The sequence below is a fragment of the Serinus canaria genome, chromosome 28 (assembly GCF_022539315.1).
Source record: "Serinus canaria isolate serCan28SL12 chromosome 28, serCan2020, whole genome shotgun sequence".
NCBI classification, from domain to species: Eukaryota; Metazoa; Chordata; class Aves; order Passeriformes; family Fringillidae; genus Serinus; species Serinus canaria.
The window spans coordinates 4321704-4338841 of NC_066341.1; the positions used below are offsets into that span (position 1 = coordinate 4321704).

The 17138-nt window shown below is 51.6% G+C and overlaps 2 protein-coding genes across 9 annotated transcripts in view; both read left to right on the forward strand.

Annotated features, from left to right (window-relative positions):
• Nucleotides 1-6620, forward strand: part of TCF3 (transcription factor 3) — an 82192-nt gene extending 75572 nt beyond the window's left edge. For all 8 annotated transcript variants that reach the window (XM_050986040.1, XM_050986042.1, XM_050986043.1 and 5 more), the window contains one exon: nucleotides 362-6620. The gene's annotated coding sequence lies outside the window, so the exon portion shown is untranslated. The remainder of the gene's footprint in view (nucleotides 1-361) is intronic.
• Nucleotides 6621-9278: 2658 nt separating this feature from the next.
• On the forward strand, nucleotides 9279-12975 carry LOC103821991 (cytochrome b-c1 complex subunit 10). The gene is made up of 3 exons (XM_050986055.1): nucleotides 9279-9400; nucleotides 10543-10677; nucleotides 12748-12975. The coding sequence occupies exons 1-2, from the start codon at nucleotides 9351-9353 to the stop codon at nucleotides 10661-10663; spliced, it is 171 nt and encodes a 56-aa protein (XP_050842012.1). The 5' UTR covers nucleotides 9279-9350; the 3' UTR covers nucleotides 10664-10677; nucleotides 12748-12975.
• The last annotated feature ends 4163 nt before the right edge of the window (nucleotides 12976-17138 follow it).

Below are 17138 nucleotides of genomic sequence, written 5' to 3' on the forward strand. Positions count from 1 at the left end.
AGTGCAGAGATGGTGGGGGGATTGAGCAGATCCAGGAGTGATAGGTCAGGGGCTGATCCCATGCAGTGCATGGAGAGGACACAGTCCCTTGGTGTCCCCTGCCCCAGTGGGTGCCTGGGGATGGCCTGACCAAAACAAAGGCAAAGCTCAGCTGCAGCCTTGCCCAGCCCTGCAGGGACAAACAGCAGCAGGAGCCCTGGGCCCCCCTGTGCAAGGAGCACAGTTTTATTCTCATTTGGGTTTCTATATCTTCAGACTTTTCTTTTTTATTTTATTTTATTTTATTTTATTTTATTTTATTTTATTTTATTTTATTTTATTTTATTTTATTTTATTTTATTTTATTTTATTTTATTTGTAGATCTTTTGGTTCCTCTGGATATGGAGATCTGTAGGAAGAAAACCCTCGGTGTGACCTGCAACCCTGTTGAACCATAAACTGTAGTACTGCTCATACTGACACACGCAGCCGGATCCTGGCATGACGTAAGGGGTGGAAAAACACTTTGTCAGAAACAAAACAGAAACAAAAAATTGCCTTAAGTATAAAGTGCAGAACAGTCAATACATATCACTCAGTTAGGAGGGGGTGGCGTGTTCTCTTGGCTTGTTCACAAGCAGCCAGCAGCAAAATTGTGCCTAAGCTTGATATTTCTTTTTTTAAAAAAAAGAACATTAGTTATGAGATTTTTTATGTAGAACAAATAGCAATGCCTTTTGGTTTTTTTAGCTTCTTTTGCATATGTTTTGTAAGCAACGAAAAAAATTTTTTTTGTATAAAAACATGTCTTGTACCCTCCGCTTTTCTGCTGCTGTTTCTATAGTTAACGTTGCATCTTTAGGATCAACCAGAATATTAAAATTGTATTAAGAGAGACTGGATATAAAGAGAGGAATTCTCAGATTCGGCTCGGAAAGCCACTAAAAGCGAATGTAGCCACAGTGAGGGAATGTTCTTCCTTGCCTGGCTTGTACTTTCCATGACAACAAACAAACTCACGTGCTGAATTCACCATCTCTTTTCTTCGGCCACTTCTGATTTGGGAAAAGGAAGTTAAACAGCAAAGCGAGTGGCAGCCGTGCTCTCGCTCCCCAGCAGTGACTGAGGTGCTCGGTGAGGTTTCTTTGTTCCGGAGATGCCCCCGGGGCAGAGGATGTGACCGCGGCTGGGAGAGAGCAGCCCCGGGTGGAGGAGAACCAAGGGACCGAGGCACTGCCAGGTGAGCAGAGCAGCGAGGGATGCACAAGGAAAGCGCCTGTTCCCACAGGCCAGAGCTGCCAGAAGCACTTCCAGGAGCAGCGCTGAACAAAGACCAAGTGAACAAAGCTGGAGCACTGGGAAGAAGCAGAGGCAGCTGGAGCAGCAGTGGGACACAGGGCCAGGAAGCCAGGCAGAAGCAGCAGAGGGTGCTGGAGGCAGGGAAGGAGCAGCCACGCCAGCCTGGGCAAAGCCCTGAGCAGCTGCAGGATCCCTTCTGGCACTGGAGCCATCAGAATTGCCAAATGCTGGCTCGGGGAGAGGGGTGGCTTCACACCCCGCTGTCACCTGCTGTCACATCTACCAGGCATCCTTGGAGGCAGACTGAGCTCAGCACTGCCACGGGATGGGAGTGGCCACCTCACCTGCACATGGGCTTCTCTCTTGGCACTGGGAAGGAGGGCAGCAGGAGCTCCTGTCTGTGTGCTCCAGCAGCCAAGCTGGGCCAGCTATCCCTTCATTCCAAGGGATTCCCAGTCACTCCAGACCACTGGTATGCCCAGCAGGAGGAGGATCCCTGGCAGCCCCTCTGGGTGCCCTGGAGGTGTGGAGCAAAGAGGTGCTGGACAGTGCTGAGCTGCAGCAGCCGGTCTGGAGATGGTCATCCACCATGGAATTCACTCTTGTTCCTTCCCTCTCCTTTCCCTTGTGAAACACTTTGTGCCTGGCTCTTCCCAGCTCTGCAGAGCCCAGTCAGGCAGGATGGTGCATGAGACATGGCTGTTGGTCTGGGGGGATGTGGGCAACTCCCCTCTCTCCTGAGATTCCATCTCTCCCTATGCTGCTCCAGCCTGGGCTCCTGGGAAACTGTGTTGCTTTGGCACAGGGAAAGGGAGGGACTGGCAAACAGGATTAGGTCCTGTGGCACTTCCCAGCAACCTCAGGCTCTTGGCATAACCTGGTGCTCCTCCATGTGCTTTGTGCTCTGGCAAGCCCTGCTGGAAGTGCTCAGGGCAGTGCTTATCTCCCACCCACACCTGGGCACTGTGGCCTCAGCCCCTGTGGCAGCTCCAAACTGAGCCACTCCAAGTGCCACGGCAGGATGGCACTGTCCCTGCTGCCCCTGGCCCTGCCCTGGGGCTCCCCATCATCCAGCCATCACTCTGAAGCTTTTGGGTGCTCCCACCATTCCTTCTGCATGGTGAGACCTCAGCAGCCCCAGCTCTGACCCTGGGAAGGGCAGGAAACTCAGTGGTTCCAGTAACCCAGGTGCTTCTTGCCTGTGTCAACAGACACATTTTAGCCTAATCAGCTCATCAGGTTACAGCACTTCCCTCCCTGGGGCTCTTCTGGGTGCTGAAGCAGTGGGCAGGGAGATGGATGAGGTTTTCCTCCCTGTGTGACAGCCTTGACTCCCATTCATGCTCTGGTGTGCAAACTGGAGGGCTCAGCAGCTGCTTTCTGTTTCATCCATGAGAGTTCCTGCTCCACTGGTGAGAGTGCTGGGGCTGCAAAGTACCCACTGCTCAGGGGTCTTGGCTGGCTCAGTGCCCCTGTCCCAGGGCCAGGAGGGCTGGAGCAGTGTCCTAGCCCTGGAAAGCTTGAAACCCTACAAAAAAATATTTAAAAGTGGTTCACAAACCCTTTGATTTTGCCCCAAGAATTGGAGGTGGCAGTAATGGACAACTGGACTTAAAGGAACTAGTCAAGAAAAATCCATAAATTTGACAAAATTGGAAACCTGAGAAAATTTATGAGTTGTTCACAAATTTGCTGAACTTTTTTATCCCCTCCGAGTCCTGCAGGCCAAAGAGGAATCCTGATGAGCCAGAGCCTTTCTCACCATCCCTGAATCCCCAGGCATTGCAACAAAAATGGGGCTTTTTAGGTGGTTTAAAATGTTATTTTGACAGCAAATCCAGCCATCATCCTTCCATGGCAAGGCTTGAGTGAAGATCCTTGAGCACAAGCCCTCAGAGCCAGGGTTTGGAGAGAGCATCTCAAAAGCACAATGTAGGGGGTGGCAGTGCTGTCCCTGGAGCTGCCTCAGTGGCACAGGGTGACAGCTTTGTGTGCCAGCCCAGTGAGGCCTCAGTGGCATCTCTGCTTTCAGGTGCTCAGGGAACAATTGGGAAGAGCAGCAAGGAAAAATTCTTTTGTCTTGCCAGTGTGTTTGGCTCAGTGTGAACATGGTGCCTGTAACCTGCCAGGGAAAGTGGCTTTTCTAAAAACAACCACTGCCAGGTGCTGTCCCCAAAATACCACCAGCCCTGAAATGTCACCCTCTAGCAATGAAACTCTTGTCTTTAGGTGTTGTGGTCAGCGAGGGCCAGGTCTGCACCCTCCCCAGCCCACAGCTCTGCTCCATTCCACTTGGGATCTTACAGATCCCCAGACCTGCTCCTCTGCCTGTTTGTGTGTCCCCCACAGCAGTGGTGCTGCCAGGAGAGGTGTCACAGGGGGGGTGACATGCTGTATGGTGCCATTTATTCCATTTTCTCCTTCCTCTCTCAGCCTTTGCTTGCATGGCTGGTCTGGGGGGCATGTGCCCTCCTCTTTGGGGGCCATTGAGCCCTCCCAAAGCTTCCTTCATCAGATGGGGGAGCTGCCTTGCCTTCTGTGCAGCTTCTAGTTCCTCTTTCCCCAGGCTGCATCAATGAAGCAGCAGAACTGGGACACTGCCATGGGACATTTCCTGTGTCCCCAGCCCAGGGGCCTGCTGCTATCCCACTCAGCCAGCCCTCTGCCTCCCTGCACACAAGCTGTGCATGCCACAGGATTGGGGAGCATCTGGAATCCAGTCTATGAACAGAAAAACTGCAGATTGTTGTTTTTTCTCCCTTTTCACCTGCTTTTTCCCCATAGCAAAGCATCTGCAGCCTCCCGTGGGTTGGTGCTCAGGCAGTGGTGGCTGCTCCTGCCCACAGCTCAGGGAGCAGAATTCCAGCTGTGTGGCAGTCACCCCTGCCCTGACCCCTCAGATGCCCTCACAGCCCCAGCCAGCAGTTCTTGGGGCTCTCCGCTCCTCTGTTTTCACAGCTACCCCCAGAGCTGTGCTGCAGGAAGGATGGACTCAAGCTGTGGTTGCCTCAGGAGGCTGTAATTCCAGAGTCAGGGCAGAAACTGCTCTCCAAGGTCCTTTGTGTCTCACCAGTGTCCCCACTGAAGCCAGCAGAGCCTTTGGGCCCTTGCTGGGTGGTTCCAGTTGTGGGGGCTTGAGAAACAGGAGGCTTTGGAAACCCCCAGTGCCCTGCACCCCTTGAGCTTTGCTGCTAACTTTGTGGCCAGTGGAACCCGAGTTCTTCTTGCAGGCCCTGCTGTGCTGTAGTGAGGAGCCTGGGCCAGCTCCAGTTCCATCCCTGGGCTCTGGGAGGTGAAGCAAAGCTGGGCCAGAAGAAGCCTTCAGCCCCCGCCTGCAGTGCTGGCAAGCCCAGAGCAAGCCCTGGCCACTGGACTCCCCCATTCCTGCCCAACACCAGCAATAGCAAGGCCTGTTTTCTGTACCCCAAGCTTGCACAAGGTCTTTGCCCTGTTAAAAATCCTATGCAAATCTTAGCACTCTCCCCTCTCCCGGGGCTCTGCAGATCCCAGCCCAGCTCATTCCCTCTGCTCTTGTCCGTGATTTCTGCTCCCTGCTGCCCTCGGGGTCCAGCTTCATTCCTGGCAGCTCCAAAAGCATTTTGAGACCTGTGCTCTGGAGCTGGGAGGGGGCAGATGAGACTGTAGGAGCACCCAGCTCATACTGAGCACTGAACTGGAGGGGGCAGGGCCTGGTCCTGCAGCTCCTTCATGCACCCTTCATCCTCCTGTGCCTTCTGCTCGATGCTGGTGGGGCTCTGCCAGCATCTCTCATCCCCCAGCCCCCTGAAAGGAGAAGCTCTGTTCCACCTTGCTGCTGCCCAGACCACCCTGTCCTAACACCTGAGCCTCAGGCTTGGCTGGGGCTGCTCTTCCTTCAGCCACCCCGAGCCTGAAGGGGTGTTTGCCTTCCTCCCATGCTCCCCAATCTCTCCAGCCAGCATCTCTGAGCTGTTTCCCTTTGCAGAGGGACAGCCCATGCCAGCAGCTGCCCATCGGCTGGGGTGCTGGCAGGAGGATTTTGGGGGTGCTGCCAGTGTCCCACAGCACAGCTGCCTCTCCCTGCCCTTGGGGACCTGGTGGTCTGTACTTTGATTTCCAGGACAATTCAGCCCTTTTGGGGAGCCAGCACTGCTGTGTGCCTTGGCCTGCAGGACTCCCATGGGGAGGGGGGCTGTGGTTAGGAGGCTGGTGCAGGTTCCTTGTGACCTTCTGCCAAACTTTGTGCATCCATCTGCAGCCCAACTCTGGGCCAAGGGCACTCCTGTCGTGGGTGTCCACATTGATATCTCTGTTCCCCTGGTTTTGTACCCCTCCTGCTCCTCAGGGCTCCCCGTTCCCACCCTGGCCCACCCAAGCCCATGCTGTGGTGGAGGGCAAGGCTCAAACACTCAGCCTGGGACGTCTCAGCTCAGCGTGGCTGCAACACCAGCCCAGGAGAGCAAAAGGGTTTCTGCTTCCAAAGAGGGTGTTCTGGTACCGAGGCCTTTGGCCAAAGAGCATTCCTGTGCCCTGCACCCCTGGGCTGTGCCCGGGGAGCTGTGGAGTTCCTGGAGGCAGCGAGCAGGGACACCACGGGTCCCCCTTGCCAGGGCCACGTCTTCCCAAACCACCAGAAGCCACCAGCTTTTGAGCAAACCTTGTACCATGGAGCCACTGGGAGGGAAGGAGCCTTGGAAGCCCTGCAGCAGCCACTGCTCCTGTGCTAGGAGAGGGGACAGAGGCAGGACAGGGAGGATCCCAGCGCTGGGAATGACCTGTTGGGTGCAGAGGGCTCCAGCTCTCTGGGGAAACAAAGCATTCCTGGGATGTTCTTTATATTTTTGTAGGAATGGGGGGTGGGAGAGCAGATGGGAAATGCCTGTGGAAGTTGTTTATTTTTAACCCTGTAGAAAGTTATGGGTTGTTTTTGGTTTTTGGCCTTTAAAATAAAAAATGGTCCTTGCTTTTGATGTTTATGCTGCCTACCTGTAAATCCAGATGTACTTAAGTGGCTGAAATCCTTGTTCTTAAATCAGATACACATTATAGTTTTGAACTATATATATAGTAAATATATATATATATATGCCTAACCCAGCAAAAAAAAAAAAAAATAAAGTATTTGGGGGTGGGAAATGCGTTGCTCTTTGAAATGAATCACAATTGGGGGATGAAATTGTGTTTCTGAGTGCCTCAAGATATGAATTGTTTTCATTTTTTTAAATAATTTTATACAAGTGTCAAAACAGCTGGCTGGATTATTTGGAATTTTTAAATAATCCTAACTTTTTTAAAGTAGATTTTGAGAACTGTCCTGTATATAACAGTAATGTAGCAATAAATGTGACATTTTATAACAATATTACTTTTTTTATCCCCTTGTGTGTCCTTCAGATGTTGTACCCCTAGGAATGAAAAGTTGGAATAAAGGCTTTGCCTTGTACTGAAAAAAAAAAACAAAAGAAAACACCAGACAGGTTTTCAGACACTTGCTCTGGGTGTGGATGCTGCCCCCTGCATCGCTGTTTTCTTGCCTCTGCCCCTGGGGAGCACCCACAAAATATCCACTTAAATGCAGTAAAATGCCCCCAGCCCATGCAGGAGCCCAGTAGAGACTGGTGATGGGAGAAATTCATCAAATCAAAGTCATTAAGGTTGAAAAAGACCTTTCAGATCATCAAGTCCAACAGTCAGTTCAGCACTAACCCATGCCCCAAGCACCACATCATGTTTGAACACTTTCAGGGATGGTAACTTCACCCTTCTGCTGCAGGCAGCTGGTGCCAGTACCTGGCAACCCTCTTTGGGAAGAAATTATTCCTAATATCCAACCTAAGCCTTCCCTGGCACAACCTGGGGCCATTTCCTCTTCTCCTGTCTCTTGCTCCCTGGGAACAGAGCCTGACCCCCAACTGGCTCCATTCTCCTGCCCTTCAGGCTCCAAGGTCCCCCAGGACTGTCACAGAATTACAGATTGATTTGGGCTGGAAAGGACGACAAAGCCCATCTCATTCCACTCCCTGCCACAAGTGGGGACACCTTCCACTGGACCACAAGCTCCATCCAACCTGGCCTTGGACACTTCCAGAGCCGAGGCCTCTGCCTGGAAGCAGCCTTCCTTCCCCAGGTTTGCTGCCTGTGCTCTCACTGTGCTGCTCCGGCTCAAGGTTTGTCCGTACAGAGCAGGACAAACAGTCCAGACTGAGAAGTGGCTCTGGCAGTGCCTGGTTAAATCTCCCTTAGCCTTGGGTGCCTTCTCTCAGCAGTGAGGCAGCTCTGCCCTTCCCGAGCTCTCTGGGTGCATGGAATGACAGTCCTTCCTTAGACTGCATCATAAAACCATGGAACCATTAAAATTGGGAAAGACTGAAGATCACCCAGTCCAATCATTAACCCAGCAGCACTGCCATGTCCACCACTAAAAATGTCCTCAAGAGCCACACCCACGCATTTTTTCAATGCTTCTAGGGATGGTGACTCCACCACTGCCCCGGGCAGCCCGTGCCAGCTGTTTACAGCTCAGATCCAGGTGAGGGAGAAGTGTGTGCTTGGGAGCAGCCTGGAAGATGGATGCTCAACAAATGCACAAGGTGGAGCATAAAGCAGGAGAGTGCCAGTGTCCAGAGCAGGCTTGTGCTGGGAGAGGACAGGAGCAAGGAGCAGCAGAGAGGAGCTGCTGGAAGCATACAATTTCCCAAGATCTGAGCAGTGGCCACCAAGTGAGCTCCTGCCAGCACTCCCTCCCTGGAGATGAGTCACTAGAAGCTGGAGATGAGCTGGGATGAGACTACCAGATTCTGTGGCAAATGTCATGTCATGCCCACACCGCCAGAATCATGGAATCTTTTGGGTTCTAAGGGATCTTAAAGCTCATCCCCTGGGCTTTCACCATCCCAGGCTGCTCAAGCCTGGTCCAGCCTGGCCTTGGGCACTTCCAGGGATCCAGGAGTTGCCACAGCTGCTTTGGAGTGTTTGTTCCAGAGCTCCTCCTGCATGTTCCCAAGAGGCTGAGCAGGCTCTGAGAAGAGCCTGGGGAACATTATGGAATTGATGGTGATTTTATGACCCTCTCCTGAAAATCCCAACTGGAAACTCCCTCTCCTGTTGGGAGAGACTGAGCGGCCGCAACAGGAGAGTTTGAAGGGGCACTGATGAGCTCTGGGGACACCACTTTGGGAAGAGGGCACTTCCCTCCCGCACAAGAGGCTGGGAAACAGTCCCAGCTCAGTGCAGGGACACTGCCACCCCTCAGGGCCCGTGTCCCCTCTCCAGCCTGGGGAAATCCTGTCCCCTCAGGGCCTGTGTCCCCTCTCCAAAGTGGAGACATCCTGTGCCCTCAGGGCCCGTGTCCCCTCTCTGGTGTGAAGACAGGCCTCATGTCCCCTCTGCAGTGCAGGGGCAGCTGCTGTCCTCCCTCTGCTCTGGGGACAGCCTGTCCCCTCGGCCCGTGTCCCCTCAGGGCTCATGTCCTCTCAGGGCTGGTGTCAGGGCTCTTGTCACTCCCCAGCACGGGGACAGACCATCCCTTCAGGGCTCGTGTCCCCTGTCCGGTGTGGGGACAGCCTGTCCATCCATCTCACTGTCCATCCGTCTCCATCTCACCTCTCCATCTCTATCCCACCTGTCCACGGAGCCGTGAGGTGCAGGTGGAGCTGCAGGTGATGGCCTCCAAAACTGCCCCTGTCCACGTGTTCCACCTGTCCATCCATCCCACTTGTCCACCTGTCCATCCATCCCACCTGTCCACCGGCCCGTCCCCTCGGCCCGTGTCCCCTCAGGGCTCGCGTCCCCCTCCAGCACAGAGACAAGCTCGTCCTCTCAGGGCTCGTGTCCCATCAAGCCCCATGTCCCATCTGGGCTGGCTGGTGTTTCCTTAGTGCCCCTGTCCCCTCAGTGCCCGTGTCTCCTCAGCGTGGTCCGTGTCCCCTCAGCGTGGTCCGTGTCCCTCACGGCCGCCCGTGCCCCCTCACGGCCGCGCACAGCCCTGAGCGGGGGCGGTTCGGCCGCAGCCCCGCCCAGCTGCAGCCCCGCGCGTGCTCGGAGCGGGCCCGCCGCCGCTCGGGGTCACTTTGAGTGAGGCGGCGCCATCGCCATGTTGAGCCAGCTGCTGGGCCCGCGCTACGCGCAACTGCTGCGGACCTGGTGAGGAGCTGCCGGGCTGCCCACGCCGCGCTGGGGCTGCCCGGACCTGCCCGCATCCACCCAGGGCGTACTGTCCGCTCCGAGCCGCACTCTGTTCGCCCCGCCCGGGTCTGTCCGCCCGGCCCGGGGCTCCGCGCTCCGCACACCGCGTCCTCGGGGCACGGCCGCGCACTCAGCGCGCTCTGTGGGAGCCCGAAGGGCAGCCCGGCCCCTGCCCGAGGCCTCCCCGCTCCCTCCCCGCCCTGTGAGGGTCGCTGGGGACGGTGCTGGGGTGCGGAGCAGCGCTCGGGCCGGGCTGAGGGGCCTGAGGAAGCGAGGAAAGGGCTTACGGCCCACCGGCGCTGGCTGTTTCACGTACGGTAATACGGCAGTGCCGTGGGTGCCCTTTGCCGGGCTGAGGGAGGCAAAACGACGGGGCAGAACCGACGGGATGTGGCAGCAGCCATGTATGGCAGTGTGTCTTCTCTGAGCTCTGCAGTAGTTTTTTTAAGTAAACGACTATGAGCTTTCTGCTGTCAAATATCTTGGCTGCCCTGAGGACTAATACCGTTCCGTGTCTGTGAGGTTATTTCAGTATTTCTGTGTCCAGCTTGGTCACCACAATACCAGAAGGATCCAAAGCTGGTGGAGAGTGCCCAAAGGAGAGACATGGAGCTGGGGAAGGGGCTGAGGAGCAGCTGAGGGCACTTGGCTCCTTCAGCTGGAGCACAGGAGACTGAGGGGAGGCTCCTGGGGGGCTGCAGCTCCTCCCCAGGGGAGGCACAGGGACAGAGGCTGAGCTCTGGGACAGGGACAGGGGGCCAGGAAGAGCTGGAGCTGGGCCAGGGCTTGGCATGGAGCTCAGGGCAAGGTTCTTCCCCCCGAGGGTGCTGGGCACTGCCCAGGCTCCCCAGGGAATGGCCCCAAGGCTGCCAGAGCCCCAGGAGCTCTCAGGGCTGCTCAGGGAGGGGGTGTTGGGGTGGCTGTGCAGGGACAGGGGCTGGGCTGATAATCCCTGAGGGTCCCTTCCCACGCAGGATACTCTGGAATTCTAAGCTCTTTTCCTGATTGAAGTGCCTTTCTCAGGTACCTCAGCCACGAGCATCTGCCAGGCCTTTCACAGTGGTAATTTGTTGTTTCCCTGGGTGTGTCTCTCCTTTTAGGACCCCCACCCTGGTGACATGGGGTGGTGTGGCTGGCGTTGGCGTGATCTGGGCCACAGACTGGAAGCTGGTCTTGCAGTACGTTCCCTACATCGGCGGCAAGTTCAAAACTGAAGACTGAGCTTCCCTCTAATGGTGAGTTTTGTTTGTGCATCTCTTGGCTTAATCAGTAGAATTATAAAATCACAGAATCCCAGATGGGTTTGAGTTGGAAGGACCTTAAAGCTCACCCTGCTCAGCCCCTGCCACGGGCAGGGACACCTTCCACTATCCCAGGTTGCTCCAAGCCCTGTCCAGGACAACCTAGCCTGGAACACTTGAACACAATAACCCTGTGTTGGTGTGACAGTGGATATTTCCTCTTTGCCTGGGGCACAATCTTTTTTTTTTTTTCTGTTTTTTTAATGGAGCTTCACAGAGCACCAGAAGGATGAAATATTCATTAGAATATGTTTTTCAAGTGATTATTTTGCAAGCAGCAGGTTTTCCACAACATAATGCAGTTCTTAAGAGGTCAAATCAAGCTAATTTGGAACTTTTGACTTATCTGTTTACTTCTGTTCCTGAGCAGAAGAGCTACAAGCTCAGGGCTAGTTTTGTGACTAGGCAAATTCAGACTCCTTTCTGCTCCTTGTTACTGATATTAAAAGTAAATTGAATTTTCAGAGCTGGTTATTGTATTCCACAAATGCCTTGGAAGATTAGCTTTCTCAAGGTTTTGGTTCTTTTCCTTCTTTAAATGCATATCAGAAGTGCTGTTCTGAATATTCTGAAAGTCTGACCATTCCTAAGCTGGAGCAGCAATTAGACAATCCTTCTGTAGGGGCTCTAACTGCATATTCTTTCTAGTAGGCAGGCTTTGGATTTCTTTATTCCTTGCTGCAGATAGAAGGGAGTCAGGAAGATTTTTCCATTCGTTAAAGGATGCTAATGGAGAAACTCTGAGTCCAGAGGAAGCTGTCCACCTCAGGGTTTGTTTCTTCTGGTCAGAATAACAGTTACATCTAAATGTTGGTTAATGAAAGTCAGCTATTTGTGTTCCAGCTACACAGTATTTTGTAGGGAAGTCAGTCAGTTTGGAAAGCACACAAAGGACTTTTTAAGTCTTTTTTCAGCAATAGTTGTGGCAGTTTAAACAATTTACTGTTTGCAAACTTCGTGTTGTGCAGATCCTTCTGTAACCAAGAGAGGAATGAAACTTGTCTTGGAAATCAGCTGAACTGGGGGCATTTTGGGTCATTGGGATGTTTACAGTCAAGTCATAGAACCATAAAATCACCCAATGGTTTGGGGTGGGAAGGGTCCTCAGAGCCCATTCAGTCCCACCCCTGCCATGGGCAGAGACACCTTCCACTGTCCCAGGCTGCTTCAAGCCCTGTCCAATCTGGATGGAGAAAAGTTTTCATGTGGAAAAGCTCTTAAGTTATGTAGAGGCAATTTAATTACCTTCTAAGGGCTTTCCTTCCTTAAAAAGTGTCAGTAGTAGGAACACAGCTCTATTTCTGAGCCAGCAGCCTGTGTTTCCCATTTTGAAGTAAGAACTTTGTGTGTCTGAGAAGAGCATCAGAGAAAGGTGTGTCTGTGGTGGCCTGTGCTCCCTTCCACAGGGACTCCAGGCCTGCCCACCCACACCTGGATCAGCTCTTGTACCTGAAATTTCCTGCCTGGATCCTGGAGGATCCTGAAATCTCTCCCATTGGCTGCTGTATAGAAATGTGCCCTTTGTTGATAGAGTGACAAAACTATCTTTTGTCTCCTTAAAAAGGAAAAGAGTCTAGAAATTTCTCTCCTCAATTAGGAGAAAAGACACCTCATAGGATTTAGGAGATTTCACCATAAACTTAAGGATAGGTAATTGGACAAAAGCCAAAAAGTCCAGCCTGAGCAATTTACTAGAAAAAGAAGAGAACAAAGAAACTAATCGCTTTTGTGGGGTGTTTTACCAGGAGCAAGAACCTCTTGCCCTTAGCTCGGTTTTTCTTGGTAAAGACTTTGTTAGTTTGCCTTTTATTAAACCTTTTCTGTTTCCAACACTACCACAGAAGCCATCCTGCTGATTTTATGCCTTCTAAGGTAGCTCAGCTATCTTGGGTGTGAAATAGATCTCCCAAGAGCTTATGAGATGTGGCTCGAGGAGACCCCTGTTTCACTGCTGTGGCTCTGTGCAGGAAGCTCTGCTTAACCACTGCTCTGTGTTTGTTGTAGGATTCTGTTGCTGGAGAGTGTCTGCAGCCATCCGTCCCTGTGATCCTGAAATCAGTACAGATTCTGCAGCAAGCTGTGGTCTGTCTGTGTGTCTGTCTGTCTCTCCATGAACAGCTGTGAGCAAATTCGCCCTCATTGACCACTTCCTCTGAGCACTTTCCCAGCACATCTTGCCTTGATGGGAGTAGGTTATAAACCTGGTGTACAAAATAAACCAAGTGAATGATCTGGGGGACTTGGCTTTTTAGGATTTTGTGGGTGTGTGTGTCTTACCTTCTTAGTCCACATTCTTAAGACCAGACTCCTGGTTTGGTTTTGGGTTATAGAATCATGGAATCACAGACTGGTTTGGGTTGGGACAGCTAGCACTATCCCAGGTTGCTCCAAGCCTTGTGCAGCCTGGCCTTGGACACTTGCAGGGATCCAGGGAAGTGCTGCTCTGGGCACTGTGTTATGTCTTCAGATTCTTGGACTGTGTGTCCTAAGGCAGGTCTGCCACATGTTTGCCTCTTTTTCCTATGCAGGTTCCTCAGGAATCAAGCACTGGCTGCTAGGATACTGGGCTTGATGATTTATTTATATCAGTTTTTAATAACTCTTTATTTAAGAGTTACAGCTCTTGAGCTACTCTTAGGGATGTGTTGATTTTAGGCTCATCATTCCTGGATCACTGTGGTCTCATGGATGCAGTTAACTTTTCATAGCCAATATTGCAGAGTTTCATGCTAGCAGATTCCTCAAATTTGGATTAAAGAAAGGATTTGGGGGTTTTGACATCAATTCACGGACACCTTAAATGGTCTTTTTTTTAAGCTTTTCTGGCTTAATCTAGAGGTTTGAGGAAGGCAGGCCCCAAATCCTGGCTGTTTTTCTTTGTACCAGGATGAAAAACAGATGTTTAGAGAGCTGCTCAGTTCTTAATTTGGGGTTTAAGTAGAAAAAGAATCTATATTATCAATTCATAGATCTATTTATTTGTGAAATTAATTTGGTGGTGAAACAACCCCCAAACACAAGCCTTTAGATGAGAGTTTCTAGCTGTTAGAAAAAGAAAGAACAAGGATTATTTTGCTCTGGTCTCTTCCATTCACCCACAGATGACTCAGACTCGGGGGGAAAAGTTCATCCCTTTTCACAAAGACCAGAATTTACAAACAAACTTCCTCTGTGTGAGAACAGGGTCACTGTTTTCTCTCTGCTTAGTGCCCAATTTCATCTTACTAGAATCTTTGGCTGTAATGCAAGGTTTGAATCTCTTTAGGAGAAAATCCCAGTTGTAGCTGTGCTGCCCATGTGTCGCTGTCAGGGCTGTGTCATCCTCAAGGATGTTTCTATGAAAAGCTGGTGGAAAACCTGCCCAACAGTGGCACTATGCAGGACACTTGGATTACTTAATTAACAGTAAAATTTCTTAGTGTTGCTTCAGCATTATCATTGTTAATTTATTGGGGGCAAAGAATATCATTTTCACATGCAAAAACTGCCTTTGCTGCTCTGCTGTGTTCCTTAAGATACAATCACTGAATCCTGGAATATCCTGAGTGGGAAGGGACTCAAAGGGATCATCAGGGCAGCCCCTGTCCCTGCACAGCCACCCCAACAACCCCACCCTGAGAGCTCCTGGAGTTCTGGCAGCCTTGGGGCAGTTTCACCCGTTATGGAATAAGGGGATAACAGGGCTGATTGCTCAGGCTGTCCCATCCCTGCTCCAGCCGTGCTCCTGACTGACCTGCAGGAGGCCAGAGCCTCAGGGTACTGCGAGTGCAGGTTTGACAGCAGCAGCCCTCTGCCTTATGTAGGGCTGCTGATACTGATCCATTTCCAGCCAAATTATGCCTGGAAAGTGGATATTCTTGGGAAGTGGATGTTCTGTCAGCCTGCCCTTGCACAGCAGCAGGATTGTAACCTCAGGATTGTCAGGTATGGACAGCTCAGTCCCTGCTCTTACTTTACCTGTGTGACACACCTGGGCAGGATGGGTGTAACCTACTGCTTCAGAAATTCCCTGGTTTTGCCTTGTTCCCATGGCTTGGAGATCTTTGGGAAACCTGAAGCTGGGGATGTGTGATGTCCATCCCCCTGAGAACCCCAGGGTCCCCGAGCTGCCAGTCACTGGTGACAGTCACCTTTACACAGCCCCAGTGACAGAGGTGTGCCCAGCAAGTGAGATGAGATACTGAAAGGAATAAAACATATTTAAAATCCCAGCTGTGTGCACAGGCAGCTCTGCAAGGAGTGTACAGACCTTGGATTTGTTTGGGGATTGTTCAGCTCCTTGTTTTTGTGCAGCATTTCCAGTGATGGATTTATTGCTAATTAACCCTAGAATTAGTGTATAACTGATTTAATTGCTGTATTTCTACAAGAGCAAGAAACACACTCTTGAAAATACCTTTTGCATTCTTGGGCAAGTGTCTGTTAAAATTCAAATAATTACTGTTCAAGTGGCATGGGTGGTCTTTCTAATTTTTACTATCCTTGCATTGCCTCTCTTTAACAGTTAATTGTTTTCATAATGAGCTATGAATGCCAGATATGTTTGGAACAAAATAAAAACAATGACATGACAGAGGGGGAAAAAGCTTTCCCTTCCAAACCTGGAGAGGGCACAGAGGTAGCTTTGGATTTACAGCTGTGGGTTGATGATGTAACTTTGAAACAGCCCCTAAGAAAAGGGAGGCTTTGCATTCCTGCCTGCCTCTTCCAAGTGTTTGCCCTTGTGGTGGTGCCCCACTTCACTTCCCTCCTGGAATGTGCAAGTGGAGGCGGGATAGGGTTTTTTCATTCACTGCAGCCACCTCAGCACTGGGAGCCCACACAGCCCCTGGTGGTCTCTGCTCCTGGAGGAGCCTCTGCTGGGGCTCCTGGCCTGGGAATTCTGTGGCAAATCCTGCTCTGGAGTAAGCTCCTCAATTGGCTCTGGGAATGCAGAGTAGGAAGCTTCAAACCAGGGGTACCTGTAGAGTGAAATCAAGAGTTTTTCTGTCAGGATATCCTGCTGCTTCCTTCCATGTCTGACAACTGATTTTGGTGATTTTGGGGATTATCTGCTCATCTCGGGCAACACAGAGTCTCTGGCAGCTGAATCCACTTTCAGCTGGTGGTTCTACCTGCAAATACCTCACCTTGGCAGTGTTCCCAGAGGAACACTGGAATATTTTCCCTTCAGCTCAAGAGTTTATTTCTACCCAAAAAATTTCACACAGACCTAGGAGAGAGTAAATGTTTCCGTTCCACAAACCAGTGCCAGCTGCCAGTGAAAACTGATTTTCTACCTCCTGATACCCTCAGCTCGAGGTCCAAAGGACATGCAGGGATCCTCCCACAGACTAGCTGTGACACTCTTCCACATCCAAACCCACAGTTTCACTTGCTCCCAGCTCTGCCAGTTCATTCTTAAAAAACACCACTGAAGGTTTCATCATGCTTCAGTTTCCCTTTTGCACTCCAGAGCTCCACATCAGTACAAGTTTTTGGTTACAACACCATACATTGAGTTGGATTTGAGGTTTGGAGTGTTTTTATTACAAAAAACAGGGAGGTGCATTTATGGAAATTAGTGTGGGTTTGATCAATAGTGGGAATTGGAAGTTTTCCCTCTCTTTTGTGCAAGATTATAGGAAATAACAGCAATGGCAGAGTGAGACGTTTCCTACCTGTGAGCCCAGAGGAGACAACATAAACTACTACACCTGGTCCCTGGGGAGCTGGAATGCCTTCAGGGCAAAGCTCAGCATCGATCACATTAAAGACACCACCTCCACCCGCACGGATCTTAAACCTTTCAAAACAAAGTAAATGTAACCCAGCACCTACAGGTGCTACTGGCTCTTGGAGATTGTTTCCAGTTTCTACTCCCGAGTCTGGACAATTTGCAGCCCGTTGTGGGGGTGTGGGCTTCCCTCGCATCCCTGATAAGTCTCACATCCTCCCTCAATCTCCTGCTGCTTTTCAAACGAGGGAGTTTGAAACGAGTGAGGCACGACTTGGAAAAAAAAAAAAGGCAGTAAGTAATCCCCAACCATGTGATGTTTAACGATGGCCAGTGCAGGTCCCTGCCCTTGGGACAGACTGGCAATGAGAGGCTGGAGAGCAGCGCCTTGGGAGGGGACCTGGGGGTTCTGGTCAGAGGCAAGTTGGATCTGAGTCACTGCTGTGTCCTGGCAGCCCAAAGGGCCACCCTGTCCTGGGGGGCACCAGGCCCAGGGAGGGATTGGATTGTCCCACTCTGCTCTGCCCTGGGGCAGCCTCACCTCCAGTGCTGGGGGCACTTTGGGCACCACAAGATCAGAAGGATCCAAAGCTGGTGGAGAGTACCCAAAGGAGGGACACAGAGCTGGGGAAGGGGCTGAGGAGCAGCTGAGGGCACTTGGCTCCTTCAGCTGGAGCAC